Source organism: Bicyclus anynana, chromosome 20, assembly GCF_947172395.1.
Source record: "Bicyclus anynana chromosome 20, ilBicAnyn1.1, whole genome shotgun sequence".
Classification (NCBI taxonomy): domain Eukaryota; kingdom Metazoa; phylum Arthropoda; class Insecta; order Lepidoptera; family Nymphalidae; genus Bicyclus; species Bicyclus anynana.
In genome coordinates, this window is record NC_069102.1 from 13,051,150 (window position 1) to 13,068,105 (window position 16,956).

Below are 16,956 nucleotides of genomic sequence, written 5' to 3' on the forward strand. Positions count from 1 at the left end.
GGGATGACGACAGTTTTTAAATTGTATATAAATTAAGAGTATGATAGTACTGAAGCAATTTTTAAAAGTAACAGGGTATCTGCGATCATTACTTTCGGAGCTACAGGGATTTAAAGGGTCAGATTTGCGGCTATGCCACGGATCCTTGAAAAACGCCCCATACAAAATAGTACGAATTAATGACGTCGTAGGTACATAATTACTGGTGAATACGTTGGCCGAATGTGATGGAAGTCATTTTAATGGTAAGTCAAAACCATTCACTATAACTGAATTCACTATTCCGTCATTTATCGTTAATTGCGTGACGTGTCAAAAAAGCTGAACTTCTTTCGACCAAGATATCCTATGTGCATCGTCGTTGTTCGTTATCAACCCATATTCGGCTCACTACTGAGCTCGAGTCTCCTCTCAGAATGAGAGGGGTTAGGCCAATAGTCCACCACGCTGGCCCAGAAAAGAATTCATTACCTAGCCGGTTCAGCTGTGGTGAAAACTGGTTCCGGCCCTTAATAAATTTGTCACCCACCTCATTCCTGAGGAGGAGATCGATGTCTTCACCAATGATTTTTACTGGGTACACTGCTCGCTGAGCTCGCTCGCTGGCTCGTGTGCCGAATATGGGTTGATAACGAACGATCAATAAGGGTTTCTTGTTGACTACGGAACTCTAATAAAAATGACCGGGACTGACGTCTTATTTCACTCTTATTAACGGGGTATACTTAATACAAACAACTCTGACCTGGTGCTAATTATATCTTGAGAAAAATAAATACTCAGTATTTAATAGCTTAGTCTAAACGAACAAGATAGAAGTAGGTACCCTAATACATAGTAATGCATTATTACAGGACAGTGTCAAAGGTTACATATAAATAATAAACCGGTATACAATGGAAGTTTTTTCTATAATGTTAGCAACTCACCATCTAATAAGTCCACGTGTCTGCTAACTGCTTGACATCCGATAAAAATATTTGCAAAAAAAAAGTGTCAACTAGCCTATTCTTTATTACCAGCGACAGCGTTCAAATGTCAACTAGCCTATTCTTCATTTCCAGCGACAGCGTTCGCGGAGGCGCCTCCGCTATACGCGCTGGACGAGTGGTCTCAGTGCCAGCGTGCTGAGGATGTCTACTGCATCGTGCACGCCGCGCTCACACCTGCCCACAGCCCGCTGTATGACTTGCTACAGGTTAGCTTATACTCTCTTATGATATTAGTACGATGTCCTGCGATAGTCATGCCTCAGTTTCTCTCTTCTTGGGCGCACTCTTCATTAGCGTCTGCCCAGTCCTTAATAAAACGATGTCCTGCGATAGTCATCAGCCTCAGCCTCAGTTTCTCTCTTCTTGGGCGCACTCATTAGCGACTGCATTCCAGTCCCTTCGTTACCTTGTTTACTATACCTCTCCATACAATTCGTTCTTCAGCTTTTCCTATGACCGCTGTACGGCTGTAAGAAAATCCGTTAGTGTCTTGACCTGTGCCATTAACATTGAATGCTTCTTCTTTTCTAATTTTCCAGGAATATTCAGCTGACACCCAGAAACACTTCAACCGCACTCTACTACACCGCGGCATCTGCGTGTCGCGCTGCGGCGGCCAGGGGCCCGACACCTGGCACTATGCTGCGCAGCTCTGCGTCAACCAGAACCTCGCCCGATACGACCTGCAGGTACAAACATTATTCAGCCGACACCCAGAAACGCTACAACTGTTCTACAGTATGACTAGCATGCGACCAAGTTAAGAGAAATAGACAATAACGACTTAAGGCCAATAGAATCTACCTAAGCAGTGGTTAGTTGTCTAAATATATATGATCAATTCTACCCCCAAGTAAGTATGTTTGTTCCTCCTTTACACTGCGGCTACTGAAGCGATTTAGCTGAAAAGAATGGAAATAGATTTTACTTTGGATTAAGACATTTTTTCACAGTTCCCGAGGGATTTGTGAAAAACTGAATTCCGCTATTAGTGATTAAAAAACTTCTGCATCTCGGGACGCTCGACAGAAGTGATAACCTGCTGCCGTATGCGTGAGAAAAAGGGACAGAGTGACGCCGTAACGTGTTACGTTACCAAGCGGTTTACCAAAAAGATTTTTTGCTCTTGTTCCAGGCAGAAGTACTATCGGTGGAGTGGTGTAACAAACCGATCCCTAAGCTCAGCGCTGCAGCATTTGCCTTCAACATCGTGCTCCTGATCTTGCTGGGTGCAAACTTCCTAGCTACTGGCTTACATGTTTTGGGGAAATACTGTGGGAGATTCCAAGGTAAAAATCAACAATCAACTACAATCATTTTTTTGAATTATCTTTAATCAGCGCTACAGTTTCTCAGCTGTATCATAAAGACAGCGCCCCCATTCAGCTGAATGTTTTCATATTAAATTAAGTTTACATACAGGCTGCACTCTGTCTATATGTCTGTCTGGTTCGGTTAGGTAGGTCCAATATAGTGATCTGTGGGTCCAATTTCGAGAAAGAGGTGAACCGCCGAATCCAACTCGGCTGGGCCGCATTCGGGAAACTTCGCGATATCATTTCGTCCGAAATTCTTCAGTGCCTGAAGACAAAAGTCTTTGAACAGTGCGTATTGCCGGTGGTTATTTACTTAATGGTTCCGAGACTTGGTCGCTAACTATGAGCCTCATAAGAAGGCTCAGAGTTACACAGCGGGTGATGGAATGAGCTATGCTTAGAGTGTCTTTGCGTGATCGAATCAGAAATGAGAAGATCCCCAGAAGAACCAAAGTCACCGACATAGCTAGAGGTGTCGTGAAGCTGAAGTGGCAATGGGCGGGGCACTAGTTTGAAGAGCCGATAAACTTTGAGGTCCCATAACGCTGGAATGATGACCCCATTTTTTTTATTAGTCTCGTAGTTTACAAGGACTTCTGAAACGTTAAATTTATCTTGTTTGTATCAACGTTTCAGAAGGCAAAATCTAATTAGGCCGATAATATTACATTATTAAACAAATGGTAAAATTAAATTATAGAATTAGGTTAAACAAATAGGTAGTCTTGTAACTTGTCTTCTGCAAGCAACAAACAAGACAAGAGTGCTAAAATATCTACAGAATAACTTTCGTGGATTATATTAACTTATATAAGCAAAAGGAGTGGCGGTAGGCTATTTCGGCATGGCTCTCTTAATGATATAATAAAAAGGGCTCTTGCTACCATAAATATTCATAATAGGGATGATGGCAAGAGACCTGATGTATTGAAGCTGGTTCCCTGGGAAATGGGGCGGGCCCTATAATGTGGGATGCTACATGCATTGACACATTAGTACCGTGTCATATCAGGGTGACAGAATCAAGACCGGTAGCCGCAGCAGAAAAAGCTGAAACAGGTAAGTGGCTCAAGTATGCCTTTCTGACAGAGAGTTACATGTACCTTTTGCCGTGGAGACCCTTGGGCCATGGAGTCGCAGTGCCAAAAAATTTTACCGAATCAATTCAACGCGGCTAGTTGCCTCGACTGGTGACAGAAGGGCTGGCTAATTTTTTTGCGCAAAGGATCAGCCTGGCTGTCCAGCGCGGAAATGCAGCCAGTATTCTTGCCACCATTCCACGTGGGCATGATTTGTATAGTTATTAGGATAAGTTAGCTTAAGTTTCTTATTGTATTCTTTCTCAATAAAAAAAAACATATTCCTATATTATGATACTTACTTTAGCATTTGTTTACAGAAAACAGATACATCCTGGCATTTTCAATCAAAAACAACTGGGACATACTAACGCACATACGGTCGACTACAAAAGAAGACCGTACGAGAGATTTAAGCATCTTACAAGGAATTCGGTGCTTATCTTACATATATTTATTCTAATTTCCTCTTTAAATCCTATATTCCTACCCCTCTCTAACTCCCTACTCTTTACGGAAACAAGTCACGCCACCTAGCGTCGGCACGAGCCAACACGAGATCGATCGACGTCATATCCGTCTCAGATTATTATTTCCTACAATAGTAATACTTGAATATATTCTATCCAATACCTTTATAGCCAATATTTTATTTCTAAATAATTGTCTTTATGTATACCTATAGGATATAAGAAATAGCTTCCTTGCCATAGCTATTGTATTTAATTTAAGCTTAATTTTTAGCTTAATAAGCTTCAGTTGGGCCGTGACAGTCCAGTGATTATGACCTCTGCCGTCAATTATGAGGGTGTAGGTTCGAATCCGGTCCGGAGCTTGCATCCAACTTTTCAGATATGTGAACTTTAAGAAATTAAATATCAAACGTGTCTCAATCGGTGAAGGAAACACATCGTGAGGAAACCTGCATACCTGAGAATTTACTTAATTAATTATCTGCGTGTGTCTATGTGAAGTCTGCTAATCCGCACCGCCAGAGCGGTGGACTATTTGCCTAAACCTCTCATTCTAAGAGACTCGTGCTCAACAGTGATCCGAATATGGGTTGTTAATGATGAAGCTTCAGTTAATGAACCTTTATCTTGCACGTTTCAGAGTCCTGGGAATTTTGGGCGTCATCTCTACCCACGTGATTCTTGTCCATATTTATTCTTTCGTCGACAATCCTGAATTCATTGAAAGTGTAAGTTCTTAAGCATTAGGTATTTGAGTATTAAAGTTTAACGTCACCTGTAATTTCTGACTAACCTTCGCAACATAAGGATGAGATGATTACAAAAAGTTAGACTGATTATATTAAAAACAATAATAAAACCGGCCAAGTGTGTGTCGACCCCTTGACTGCAATCTCACTTGATGGTAAGTGATGATGCAATCTTTTATAGAAACGGGCTAACTTGTTACGAGGAGGATGAAAATCCACATCCCTTTCGGTTTCTACACGACGTCATACCAGAACGCTAAATCGCTTGGCGGTACGTCTTTGCCGGTAGGGTGGTAACTAGCCACGTCCGAAATCTCCCACCAGCCAGACCTGGACCAATTAAGAAAATCTCAAACGGCACAGCTGGGAATCGAACCCAGGTCCTCCGTTTTGTAAATCCACCACTGCGCCACGGAGGCCTTCAACGTCACGGTTTGTGGTGTAGCCCTTAGGTTCAGAATACTTAAATTACTCATATGATTTTTGACAGCATCGATCGTAGATCGTTAGATGGGCCTCAAAGCGTCACGGAATTGTCATTGGTTTCGCACATTGAGTACGTCATCACTCGTAACACATTTCTCTTTATTCATATTGTGGCTTGTATTTTTAACCGACTTCCAAAAAGGAGGAGGTTCTACGTTCGGCTGTATGTATGTTTTTTTTTTTTTTTTTATGTATGTCCAGCGATAATTCCGTCATTTGTGGACCGATTTTGAAAATTCTTTTTTTGTTTTGAAGGGTTTGATTCCAGGGTGGTCCCATTTTTTTCATGTCAGGATCTGATGATGGCATCCTGGAGAAATCGAGGGGAACTTTCGAAAATCGTAGGGACGGCTAGTGCGTTTGTTAGTGTTTCCATAAGGTATTTTAAACCACTATAATTTTATGAAGGTCTGGAGTTGGTCTGATGATGGAGCCGAAACACAGACGATGGAACTCGTCATCAATTTACAGCAGGTACCTTTTGTTTGGGCTTGATTTATTTGTATTGATGAGAACTTTCCACCTAGATGGGTTGTGACTGTATTAAGGGTCTGATGATGAAGACGAAGGACAGTTAAGAGAACTCCTCAACGGTTCACAGTAGCTACCTTGTGTTTGGACTTGATAAATTTGTATTGATGAGAACTTTCCACCTAGATGGGTTGTGACTAAATTAGGGGTCTGGTGATGAAGACGAAGGATAGTTAAGGGAACTCCTCGACGGTTCACAGTAGCTACCTTGTGTTTTGACTTGATAATTTTGTATTGATGAGAACTTTCCATCTGGATAGGTTGTGACTGTATTAGGGGTCTGGTGACGAAGATGAAGGAGAGTTAAGGGAACTCCTCGACGGTTCACAGTAGCTACCTTGTGTTTGGACTTGATAATTTTATATTGATGAGAACTTTCCAACCAAATGGATTATGACTGCATAGGGAGTCTGGTGATGAAGACGGAGGACAGTCACCTTTCACGTTTTTCTGAATATTTATATTACGAGTGGATAAAGGGGGAGTGAAATTTTGTATATGAGTTAAGTAAAAATACTATTTTTATTAAAATTGGGATTGTGGGACTTAGATACTTATCATAAGAAACGTTTCAACTAATTGCTTATTAATTTTTCACTAAAAATTAAAAAATAAAAATTTTAATAAAAAAAATTCAACCGACTTCCAACTCAAAAATTAACCTAAACTAAAAAGCAAAAAATAACACCTTACCTATGTGCTACCTTCTGATCAGTTTGAAGGCGGTGCCAATCCAGTGTCATGTTTTTTAATTAAAGCCGTTTCTGAAAGAACCACAGAAATTTTGTAATTTAAACGGCTTAAATTAAAACATCACTGGCTTGGCACCGCCTTCAAACTGATCAGAAGGTAGCACATAGGTAAGGTGTTATTTTTTGCTTTTTAGTTTAGGTTAATTTTTGAGTTGGAAGTCGGTTGAATTTTTTTTATTAAAATTTTTTTACACTTCCAAAGTGAACACGAAGGCATAATTAAGGAATTAAAATAAGAAAAAAACAGTAAATATTTTATTAAGTCCACTTACAGCATGCGCTTGTTACGTACTAAGATAAGATGTGCGTGCACGTCTTTGGGTAATGACATACAATTGAGCGTTGTTTAATATGGAGGGGCCCATCTAACGATTTATATCGATGTTTGACAGTATTTTCGACTTACTTCAGCTTTTTGTTCCAGATGTTTGATCACATCCCGACTCAAGTGGTTTTTAACTCTCCGATCTGGATGCAGGTGTTCTTCTCCATATCCGGATTCCTCACCGCATACTTCACTCTCATTTACACGGAGAAAAGTTCGCTTACGTTCGGAAAATGCTTACTTGCTTTGATCTACAGGTTTATAAGGTACTAGCGAATGGAAACTGATTTTGGAACTGTCATACGGTTTATAAAACTTTACTTTACTTAATTTAGGAATATCTATATCCATACTTATAATAAAACTGGTCCAATTCTATACATTTATTCGCAATTTCTACTTGAAACAACTATTTAAAAATTATTACTAAGTTTAAAAACAACGCTCAAATAATTTTGATGGTATGACTAAACTACACTGAAGGTAGGGATTTTTGAGTTTTGTGAAAAAACCAATGTAACTTGAAAACCGTATAATTCGGCTAGCATATTATATAGCGCTATTTAAGTAGGCCTTGTAAAATATGTCGTAATATTTACGGGACACCCTGTATACAAAGAACTACTAAATTAATATAGTATTGTTGATATGTAGTAATTTTTTACTGGACCTTTGAAGATGCCAATTGCAGTCCGGTTTTAAGCTCCAACATATTCCTAAAAGGAAAAGACTTGAGTGCTGTGAGTCATTTAAATAGGCTGACAATAATGATGAACAAAATAAAGTAATATTTTTTGGAGTTTACTCCTTATGAACCGATTTTTTATATATGTATAGCCTCCGGTGTGAAAAAAATATGGAAGAAAAATTCGATGAACGAATGACAGCGGTACGTTTTTTGTGCGCAACCTATTCTGCGCACCTTTTCACTTTTCAGGCGTAGGTGAGTATCGAGACGTAGGTACATAGTGTATGCAGCAACATACACCTATTTAGACCTTGACTAGACTGATTTGACTATGCACCTGTTTCGCACCCAAATTCACCAACAAAAAAGTCTGTCGTTATTTGAGGGGGACGAGGTAAACTCACACATCGAAAATATTTAACACCATTAAATGTATTCTGTGTCCATACACTACACACAACTATAAATCTGACTCGCAATACACACACGCATAAGTTTTACACAGGCTAACAAACACATCGCTTAGACTATCCACAGAATATATATGTAGAATATTCGATCACTTGATCGATTTTTTGCTGTTTCTTCAAAAGAATCGATTCTTTTTTGAAATTGTTTTTATTACAAATTTGATAAAATTAATATAGAAATACTTGCAAATGAAACCCTACTCCATCTTTTACTAAATTTTTGGCCGTTTTTTATGCCATTCAACTACACAAACCGGCATTTTTACGGAGCTCTTTACACGACGAAAACGATTACAACAATGAAACATCGATTCTATAGCAACAGTTTTTATAAACGCGTTAGATTATTGATTTTTGATCTTTGCCAGAGGGGTAACGGTTAGCGAGGCAGGTCCTGTTATTAATAGTCGAAGATTTAGACAGTCGATCTGAAAGAGTAAACTGCATTCATGCGTCAGAACTGATACACTTAATAACACATGCAGGCTAACTCCAGTAGCGATGGCTGGGCTGTGGTTCACGATCGCATTCCCACGGCTGGGCACGGGCCCGCAGTGGCAGCTGTTGGTGGAACAGGAGTCCCAACACTGCTCCGAGCGCTGGTGGTACCATCTACTGTACGTGCAGAACCATCCTTTGTCGGGGAAATACTGTATGTCACATACGTGGTAATTGAATTTGACTTCTTATTTTTTTATTAACCGACTCCAAAAAAAAGGAAGAGGTTCTCAGTTCGATTGACTGGGCATAAGTTTGTTATTTCTGCATATCGTCTTCAAAGAGTAAAAAAATCTTTTGTTGGTTTGGGTGTACTCTTCTATAACAAGATCTTCAAGACTGTGATGAACCTGCCAATGAATAGCTTTAAAAACATTTACTTAGTCAAAGTTACTACATCATTGATGAGTTCCTTAAAGATAAAAGCACTTGGAGGCCATTGGATCAGCTTCCACCTTCACAGAAAAAGTAAAACTATAAGAAATTGTAATGTTATCATCAATATTGTAAATTATAATACTGTATGATTTTTTTAAAAGAGCAACTATCGAGCTTCTTGCCGGTTTCGTCTCAGCAGAACCTGCCTTCCGAACCGGTGGTAGAATCTTTACAAATAGTCAACTGACGTGTCAAAAGTGCTTGTAAACTGAGCCTACTTGAAATAAATTATTTTTGATTTGATTTGATTTGATATGTAGGTTTTTTTAAATGTTTGCTCATTTCCGCTAGGGTACAATGACTGGGCTCCATACAATTTTGGACCGAGATGGTCCAAAATTTTTGGACGTTTGCCCGCCTAAGTTTTGGTGGTTAGTGCCCCATCTCTAATATAAAGTATCATTGCTGTGCTCTATTTTTCAGGTATTTGGCAGTAGACATCCAGCTTCAAATCCTCGGCTCCCTTCTGTTGCTGATCTTCGTGAGGTGGAGGAAAGCTGTGGTGCCAGTCATATCTGTGTTGGTTACCTTCTCCATCGTCGTCTCTGGTCTGATCGTATACTTCTACAACCTGTGGCCAATTATAACTGTACAAAGCCCTGAGTATGTAGTTATTTAGTACATTTTCAAAATTGCCAGCTTAAGTGCTAACCAGCATTACATTTATCTTGACCATTTTGCCGAAAAATATTTTAATACTTAGTATGTGTGATAAATTAGTAATAAATGTCTCTGGCCGCAATATAACAAGACAACCTATTTGCAATGTGTCACTGTGAATATAATTTCTCATTTATTTTTTCATAATAATCACCATCATCATATTAGCCGATGGACGTCCACTGCTAGACATAGGCCTTTAGTAGGGACTTCCAAACATCACGATCCTAAGCCTGCGTCCAGCGAATCTCTGCGACTCGCTTGATGTCGTCAGTCCACCTGATGAGGGATCGACCGACGCTGCGGTTTCGCCATTCCAGCATCTTGGGACCCAAACGTCCATCGGCTCTTCGAACTATGTGCCCCGCCCATTGCCACTTCAGCTTCGCAACTCGTTGAGCTATGTTGACTTTGTTCTTCTACGAATCTCCTCATTTCTGATTAGATCACGTAGAGACCGAACATAGCCCGTTCCATCGTTCCTAATGTTCTATCATGTATTTCTTATCACTAATAAAAAACTTATGAGGGTATATATTTCGAATGCCGAATCTTAGACCATTTTAAATTATTTAATTAATATTAATTACATTATAACACAGAAATGATTAAATAAGTACCCAAAAACTTAGTAATTATAATACTCGCTAACACTAACCTCTACGCAGTAGATACATATTATTACGATCGCAAACCCTTCGAAAGCTAGAATAATGTATGGGAATGACATTTGCCATCGACCGGTCACGTGATCAAGATCTGTCATTCCTATACATTTTTCTAGTTTTCGAAGCGTTTGCGATCGTAGAAAGAGAATGGACGTGCCACTTGGCTATAGGGGCTGATTCGTGTTAGCTAAACAGATTCTGGTTAATTTCAGAGTTGTCAGCAACTTTTTCAAAGACTCAAACTTGATGACTAAACTCTATCTGCCGGTATGGACGAATCTTTCTGGATACTTGTTCGGGTTTGCAGTCGCATTCATCTACTATAACAACCAGGAAAAGGGATTCATGCTGAATGAAGTAAAGGTAGTGTAAGGTCATACTTTTCACCCTTAAATACGGATGATGACAGTTTTTTAAATTGTATATAAATTAAGAGTATGCTAATAGTAAAGCAATTTTGTAAAAGGAACAGGGTATCTGCGATCATTACTTTCGGAGCTACAGGGATTTAAAGGGTCAGATTTGCGGCGCTGCCGCGGATCCTTGAAAAACGCCCCATACAAAATGGCATGAACTAATGACGTCGTAGGTAATGTAATGATCGTTAGATTTGTATGTGCGTTCAAACAAAATTACTAATATCTTTGTTATTTGTGCGTTTATGTTTATAGTCCATATATTGAAAAATGTCACATTTAATGTAAGGGAGCTAAAACTGTATGAATTTTCATCTAATTACGATAAAAGATTTTTAATAGATTTTGATATTTTATAATCTCATTTATTTTGCAAATATCCAGACAATCTTTGCTTTTTATGTATAAATTAGTTAATATTGACCTTATTTACCCAAATGTATCATAAAAATCAATATATTCAAACCTAGTCATCATCCCCATTGTACGTCAACAGAGTTAGAATGGTAGTATTTGGTTGGTGGGTTGGTTGAACTACTATTTGAAGCTGTGGCAATTTTATTTTAATTTTTTAAACATATGTTTAATGTGTTTACTCTAACAAAAATAAGCAGTATATACCTTAATATTTCTCAAATAGAACAATGATGTTACACCCACAATAAAAACCCTTCCAATAACACGCCGTACTATATATTAATAATATAGACAAGTCAAAAAATTATCCCCAAAACTATTCGAATGGTACGAGTAGGTTGACGGCCTCCGTGGCGCAGTGGTATGCGCGGTGGATTTACAAGACGGAGGTCTTGGGTTCGATCCCCAGCTGGGCAGATTGAGATTTTCTTAATTTGTCCAGGTCTGGCTGGTGGGAGGCTTCGGCCGTGGCTAGTTACCACCCTACCGGCAAAGACGTACCGCCAAGCGATTTAGCGTTCCGGTACGATGCCGTGTAGAAACCGAAAGGGGTGTGGATTTTCATCCTCCTAACAAGTTAGCCCGCTTCCATCTTAGACTGCATCATCACTTACCATCAGGTGAGATTGTAGTCAAGGGCTAACTTGTAAAGAATAATAAAAAAAAAGGTATAAACCAATTATTCCAATAGTAGGTTATAGGTTTTTAATTATTGGAACGAAGTTTTTGAACGATTCCTTAACGCGCGTTGCGAAAGGGGGCTAGACAGAAATAAATAAGGCCAAAAGTTGAACCGACAGTTTTTACCAGACTAAGAGGGAGGGTAATGTTTTTACTAAAGTTTTACGCCGTGGCCTGAAGACAGCTGGTGAGCTCCAGGGTCCTCAAAAGGCCCCCCGACCCCGAAATTGGGATGGGATGGGATATTGATAACGATAACGATATCTATACTGTTCCACATGACGATAATCTGATTAAAGCCGAAAAGGAAAAAGTATCAAAATACTTGGACCTTGCTCACGAGATTACCGCCATGTGGAATGTTGAGTCAACTATTATTGTTCCAATGGTTGTTTCAGTCAATGGTCTTATAGCGAAAAGCTTCGACCAACACCTTAAGAAGCTTTCGCTTAACTGTTGGATCAAGAGTCGGATACAAAAGGCAGTGATTCTTAAGACGGCGCGTATTGTGAGGAGGTTCCTCACTCTGGAGCCCTGACCACCGGTTGCTTGGGCACTCAAATGTCCCGCAGCGGAAGGGTGAATTTTTATAAATTTTTAATAATGTTTTGTATTTTATACTTATATTGTTAAAAATTTAAAAAAAAGAAAAGAAGAAAGAAGAAGAGAAAAATTATCTATAGCAAACTTCTTTCCATCCAGGTGTCCCTTTTTTTATCAAAACTCTTGTATATTTAATTGTTTTTCCAGTGGTTCAACCTTCTGTTCCACACGTCGCTAATGCTAGCGCTGATGGTGCAGCTGGCCGGGGTTGTGTTCCTGATGGACACAAAGCCCCCGCGCTGGGCCGCCATCGTCTACGGCTCCCTCGACCGCACTCTCATCGCCCTCTTCAGCAACATCTTCCTATTGGGCTGCTTTAGCAATTGTAAATGTAAGTCCTGTTTTAATCTCTCATTTATTTATTTGTCATCTTTTTAAAATTTTCAACAATCGTAATCTATACTTATAATAAATCTGTAGAGAGGTCAATTCTGTACATTAAATATATTTCCAAAATAACTGGTCGATGCTGATGCTAAAAATGCAATCAGTAAATTTTTTGTCTGTCTGTCTGTATATTCGTTATAGAAACAAAAACTATTTGACGGATTTTAACGAAACTTGGTACAATTGTTTTACATACTCCTGGGCAGGTTATAGTATACTTTTCATCACGCTACGATCAATAGGAGCAGAGCAGTGAAGAGAAATGTTGGGAAAACGGGAGAAGTTATTCCATTTTTTAAGCTTCCGTCGCGTGTGTAGCCTTAATGATTAAAGCTACAAAGAAATCATGTATGACGAAAATATTCTCCTTAAAATTATATGAAAAAACACAATAGTATATATATCTCTATCTCTTATGGTTGACTCACAATAACACGTATAACTTCCGATAGCTCAGCAGTTCAGAGATTTTTGAATATATTTGTCTACTCTTACGTTTATAACACTCATCACTCATCTCTAGGGTAGGGTAGGGTAAGGTAGGGGTAAGGTAGGGTAGGGTAGGGGTAGTTGAAAGTTTACATCGACTTTCACGCGGACGAAGTCGCGGGCGTCCGCTAGTATAAAAATATAACACTAAACACTATTAGAAATTTAATTACTCCCGTTGCGGGACATTTGAGTGCCTAAGCAATCGGCGGTCAGGGCTAAGGAACCTCACTGCCTTCTGTGTCCGATGCTTGATCTAACAGTTAAGTGAAAGCTTCTTAAGTTGTTCGTCGATGCTTTTCGTAAAGACCGTTGACTGAAATAACTATCGGAGCAATAATGGTTGACTCAACATTCCACATGGCGGTAATCTTGTGAGCAAGATTTTTTTTTTTTTTTTTTTTTTTTTTTTTTTTTTATTCTTTACAAGTTAGCCCTTGACTACAATCTCACCTCCACCACCAATCTCTCAATGATTGGTAAGTGATGATGCAGTCTAAGATGGAAGCGGGCTAACTTGTTAGGAGGAGGATGAAAACACCCCTTTCGGTTTCTACACGGCATCGTACCGGAACGCTAAATCGCTTGGCGGTACGTCTTTGCCGGTAGGGTGGTAACTAGCCACGGCCGAAGCCTCCCACCAGCCAGACCTGGACAAATTAAGAAAATCTCAATCTGCCCAGCCGGGGATCGAACCCAGGACCTCCGTTTCGTAAATCCACAGCGCATACCACTGCGCCACGGAGGCCGTCAAAAATCCAAGTATTTTGATACAGATCCAAGTATTTTGATACTTTTTCCTTTTCAGCTTTAACCAGATTATCGTCATGTGGAACAGAATATCAACAATTATTGCACGACCCACTGACCGATCGACTAGCACTATATCAGGTCTATTGGCAACAATATACCTGTCAGTGATAATCATTCGGTCCCAGTAGAGCAATGCCCTGCTATTTTCAAGAACTGACGCTGGGTCGTACCTTTATATAGTTAGGCATACTGAAGAGCAAGCTGTTGGTGGATTATCTTGGATTGATTATAAAACACCTGTTTTTCCTAAACCCAAAAGGCGGCACACCACATCAAAAACGACGACATAAAATGTTCGTGTAAAGACATTGCTTGTTCTATCTATTACTTGATACAGTCAAGTTGCGAATGAGAGTTTTCATATGCCTTCTAAAAATGTACGAAAATATCTAATTAGCTAGCTAACTTTAGATGACGCTGTTTTAATCGAGTGTTCATTGCACATGAGCCGTGATAGCCCAGTGGATATGACCTCTGCCTCCGATTCCGGAGGGTGTGGGTTCGAATGCGGTCCGGGGCATGCATCTCCAACTTTTCAGTTGTGTGCATTTTAAGAAATTAAATATCACGTGTCTCAATCGGTGAAGGAAAACATCGTGAGGAAACCTGCATATCAGAGAATTATCTTAATTCTCTGCGTGTGTGACGTCTGCCAATCTGCATTGGGCCAGCGTGGTGGACTATTGGCCTAACCCCTCTCATTCTGAGAGGAGACTCGAGCAGTGAGTTGAATATGGGTTGATGACGATCATTGCACACGTATCTTACTCGATTTAACGGATAAGGTATATCTAATATTATCGTAGGTATTTTCGACTTCTGGCTCTTTCAAGCGCTTTATAGAAGATACCAAATTATGTAATGAACTGGGATTTTTCTTTTTGGCACTAGAAAGAAGGGAATATCGGAGATAGGTTCCAAATTGTCAGAATGATTAAAACTGTTGAGTAATATAGTGAAATTGTACATTTGCAGCTATATTTCGCGACGCGTTGTCTTGGCGCGGCTTCCACACGCTGGGCCGGCTCTCCTACTGCGTGTTCATCGTGCACTTCATCGTAATGCGCATGTCTGTGGCCAGCAACACGCAGATCGGACACATCTCCTTCTACTCACTGGTAATGTGCTTCCTTATCACCATACTAAGTAGGTATCGTTCGTGGCTATCCATGACTTACGTCACACAAATTCGAAGTCTGTCAGCCTAAGGTTTTGCAACAGGTAAGTATGGTTGGTGGTGGTCTTGGAAAATTGCAAGTTTTCAGGATACAGATCCTCAAGTGTCAAAGTATAAAACATAGTTTTTTTATATTTTTTATGGGATATACCTAATGAGGAATCATAGAACTTCCCTACTCAACCCTTTGCTAGAAACCCTTTAACTTTGTTTTTCGCAGGGTTGCCGCGCAGCTAAGTAACTGGTAACGTCTCAGTCTACTAGTATCGTATTGCTATGCCTAAATCACGGTCATACGTATTCCATGATTATTTTCGAGATTATCTCCTCTTAGTGTCACATAATTTGCAATGTTTTTTCTGGAATTTATTAAATTATAACAACATCAAGTTCCAGATTTTAAAAAGTGACGGCATCAATGAAAATCAAAATTGCGGCTAACCTGACAATTCATTGTTTCAGATTTCATTATTGATAGTGAGCTCAGTCATATCACACGTGGTCGGGATACCGGTGTATCTAATGATAGAGTCGCCGTTTTCACAACTTTGCAAAGCGCTGATTGGTGTAAACATGAAAAGAGAAAACAATAATGAGCAACCTACCAAATTAATTATTATTAGTAAACAAAATGATATCAATGAAGTTTAATATCAAGTCTCGGTTGTGTACCATAATAAAGATGTTATTATGTTAGTCATAGGTAGGTTACATTTTAAAAGCTGTTGAAGGTGCTATCTATATCTGGGTTCAAAGACTTTATTATTTTAAGTATGTAGGTTATAAATATCGGAAGAATTTTTGGTTTTGAATGTATTAGTACGGTTAACAGACAAGCGTTTGACAAGTTTGTGCGTTAAACTAAAGCAGCATCAGCAAAGCAGAAAAATATTTGCCTGTGAGCATAATCATCGGTTTTTGATAAAACGGGTTTCGATGTCATGCCATGTAACCCTTTAAATTTTATCGCATTTCTGTTGTGTTGACTTTCCTTTACTTTACACACACAAAGGCGTTTGTACTCTCAACTATTAAATCTAAATGCAATATGGGAATAGAAGAACTATATTATATGTTTCGTCTTAGTTATGTACCTCCACACTAGTAAAGATGTATCAATCACTATAGTGATCCGATACTAAGGGCCGGTTTTGCCAGCTTTCTATGAAGTGTCTGATAGCTTGTTCACAAGTTTGTCTCTGTCGTTTGACATAAAGTAACAAAGTGACAAAAATTACAGTTACATTATCCAAAATTTATCAGCCCTAATTAACCGGCCCTAAGTCGCCAAATTAAAATCGATCAGATCTACGGGTTGAATAAACTTCCAAGTTTATCTGAGGTGCACTATTTATCTAAATACTTATTGTTTATGTTTACCTATAATATGAAATCCAATTGTTTTCTTGTTCGCAAGAATGTGATATGCAAATGTAAGACATCATTTTAATCATTAATGATCATACCATTAACTATTAATCATTTATCATATGATTGGTATTCAAAGAGAAAGCAATTTAGAGTTATAGTAAAAGAAGGTGAAATATAATTAAAATATTTATTATTAAAGCATTTTATGGTGTACATTTCTATGCTATAAATAAATAAGAAATTTGTTGAGTTTGAATGCGATATGACTGAGTGTAAGAACGGGTAGAAGATTTTTTTCGTTTTAATTAATTATGGCGTCTCTCAGGGTAGTTCGCTAGGTACAATGTAATAGAATATTGCTAGTAAATAATATTGATGTCCCACATGATTTTACATTATATATCTCCATATCTATTAATATTTTAATATAGTTTAGTTAATAGAAAAACTAATAATATATTTTTGAGTAATTTAAAA

The 16,956-nt window shown here is 38.8% G+C and overlaps 1 protein-coding gene across 1 annotated transcript; it reads left to right on the forward strand.

The window, feature by feature from the left end:
* Positions 1-987: 987 nt before the first annotated feature.
* Positions 988-15,146, forward strand: LOC112047673 (nose resistant to fluoxetine protein 6). The gene is made up of 11 exons (XM_052887783.1): positions 988-1,198; positions 1,532-1,681; positions 2,128-2,281; positions 3,708-3,822; positions 4,501-4,588; positions 6,803-6,969; positions 8,347-8,529; positions 9,221-9,400; positions 10,338-10,488; positions 12,390-12,573; positions 14,907-15,146. Exons 6-11 carry the CDS (start codon positions 6,803-6,805, stop codon positions 15,137-15,139), a joined length of 1,098 nt encoding a protein of 365 aa, XP_052743743.1. The 5' UTR covers positions 988-1,198; positions 1,532-1,681; positions 2,128-2,281; positions 3,708-3,822; positions 4,501-4,588; the 3' UTR covers positions 15,140-15,146.
* The last annotated feature ends 1,810 nt before the right edge of the window (positions 15,147-16,956 follow it).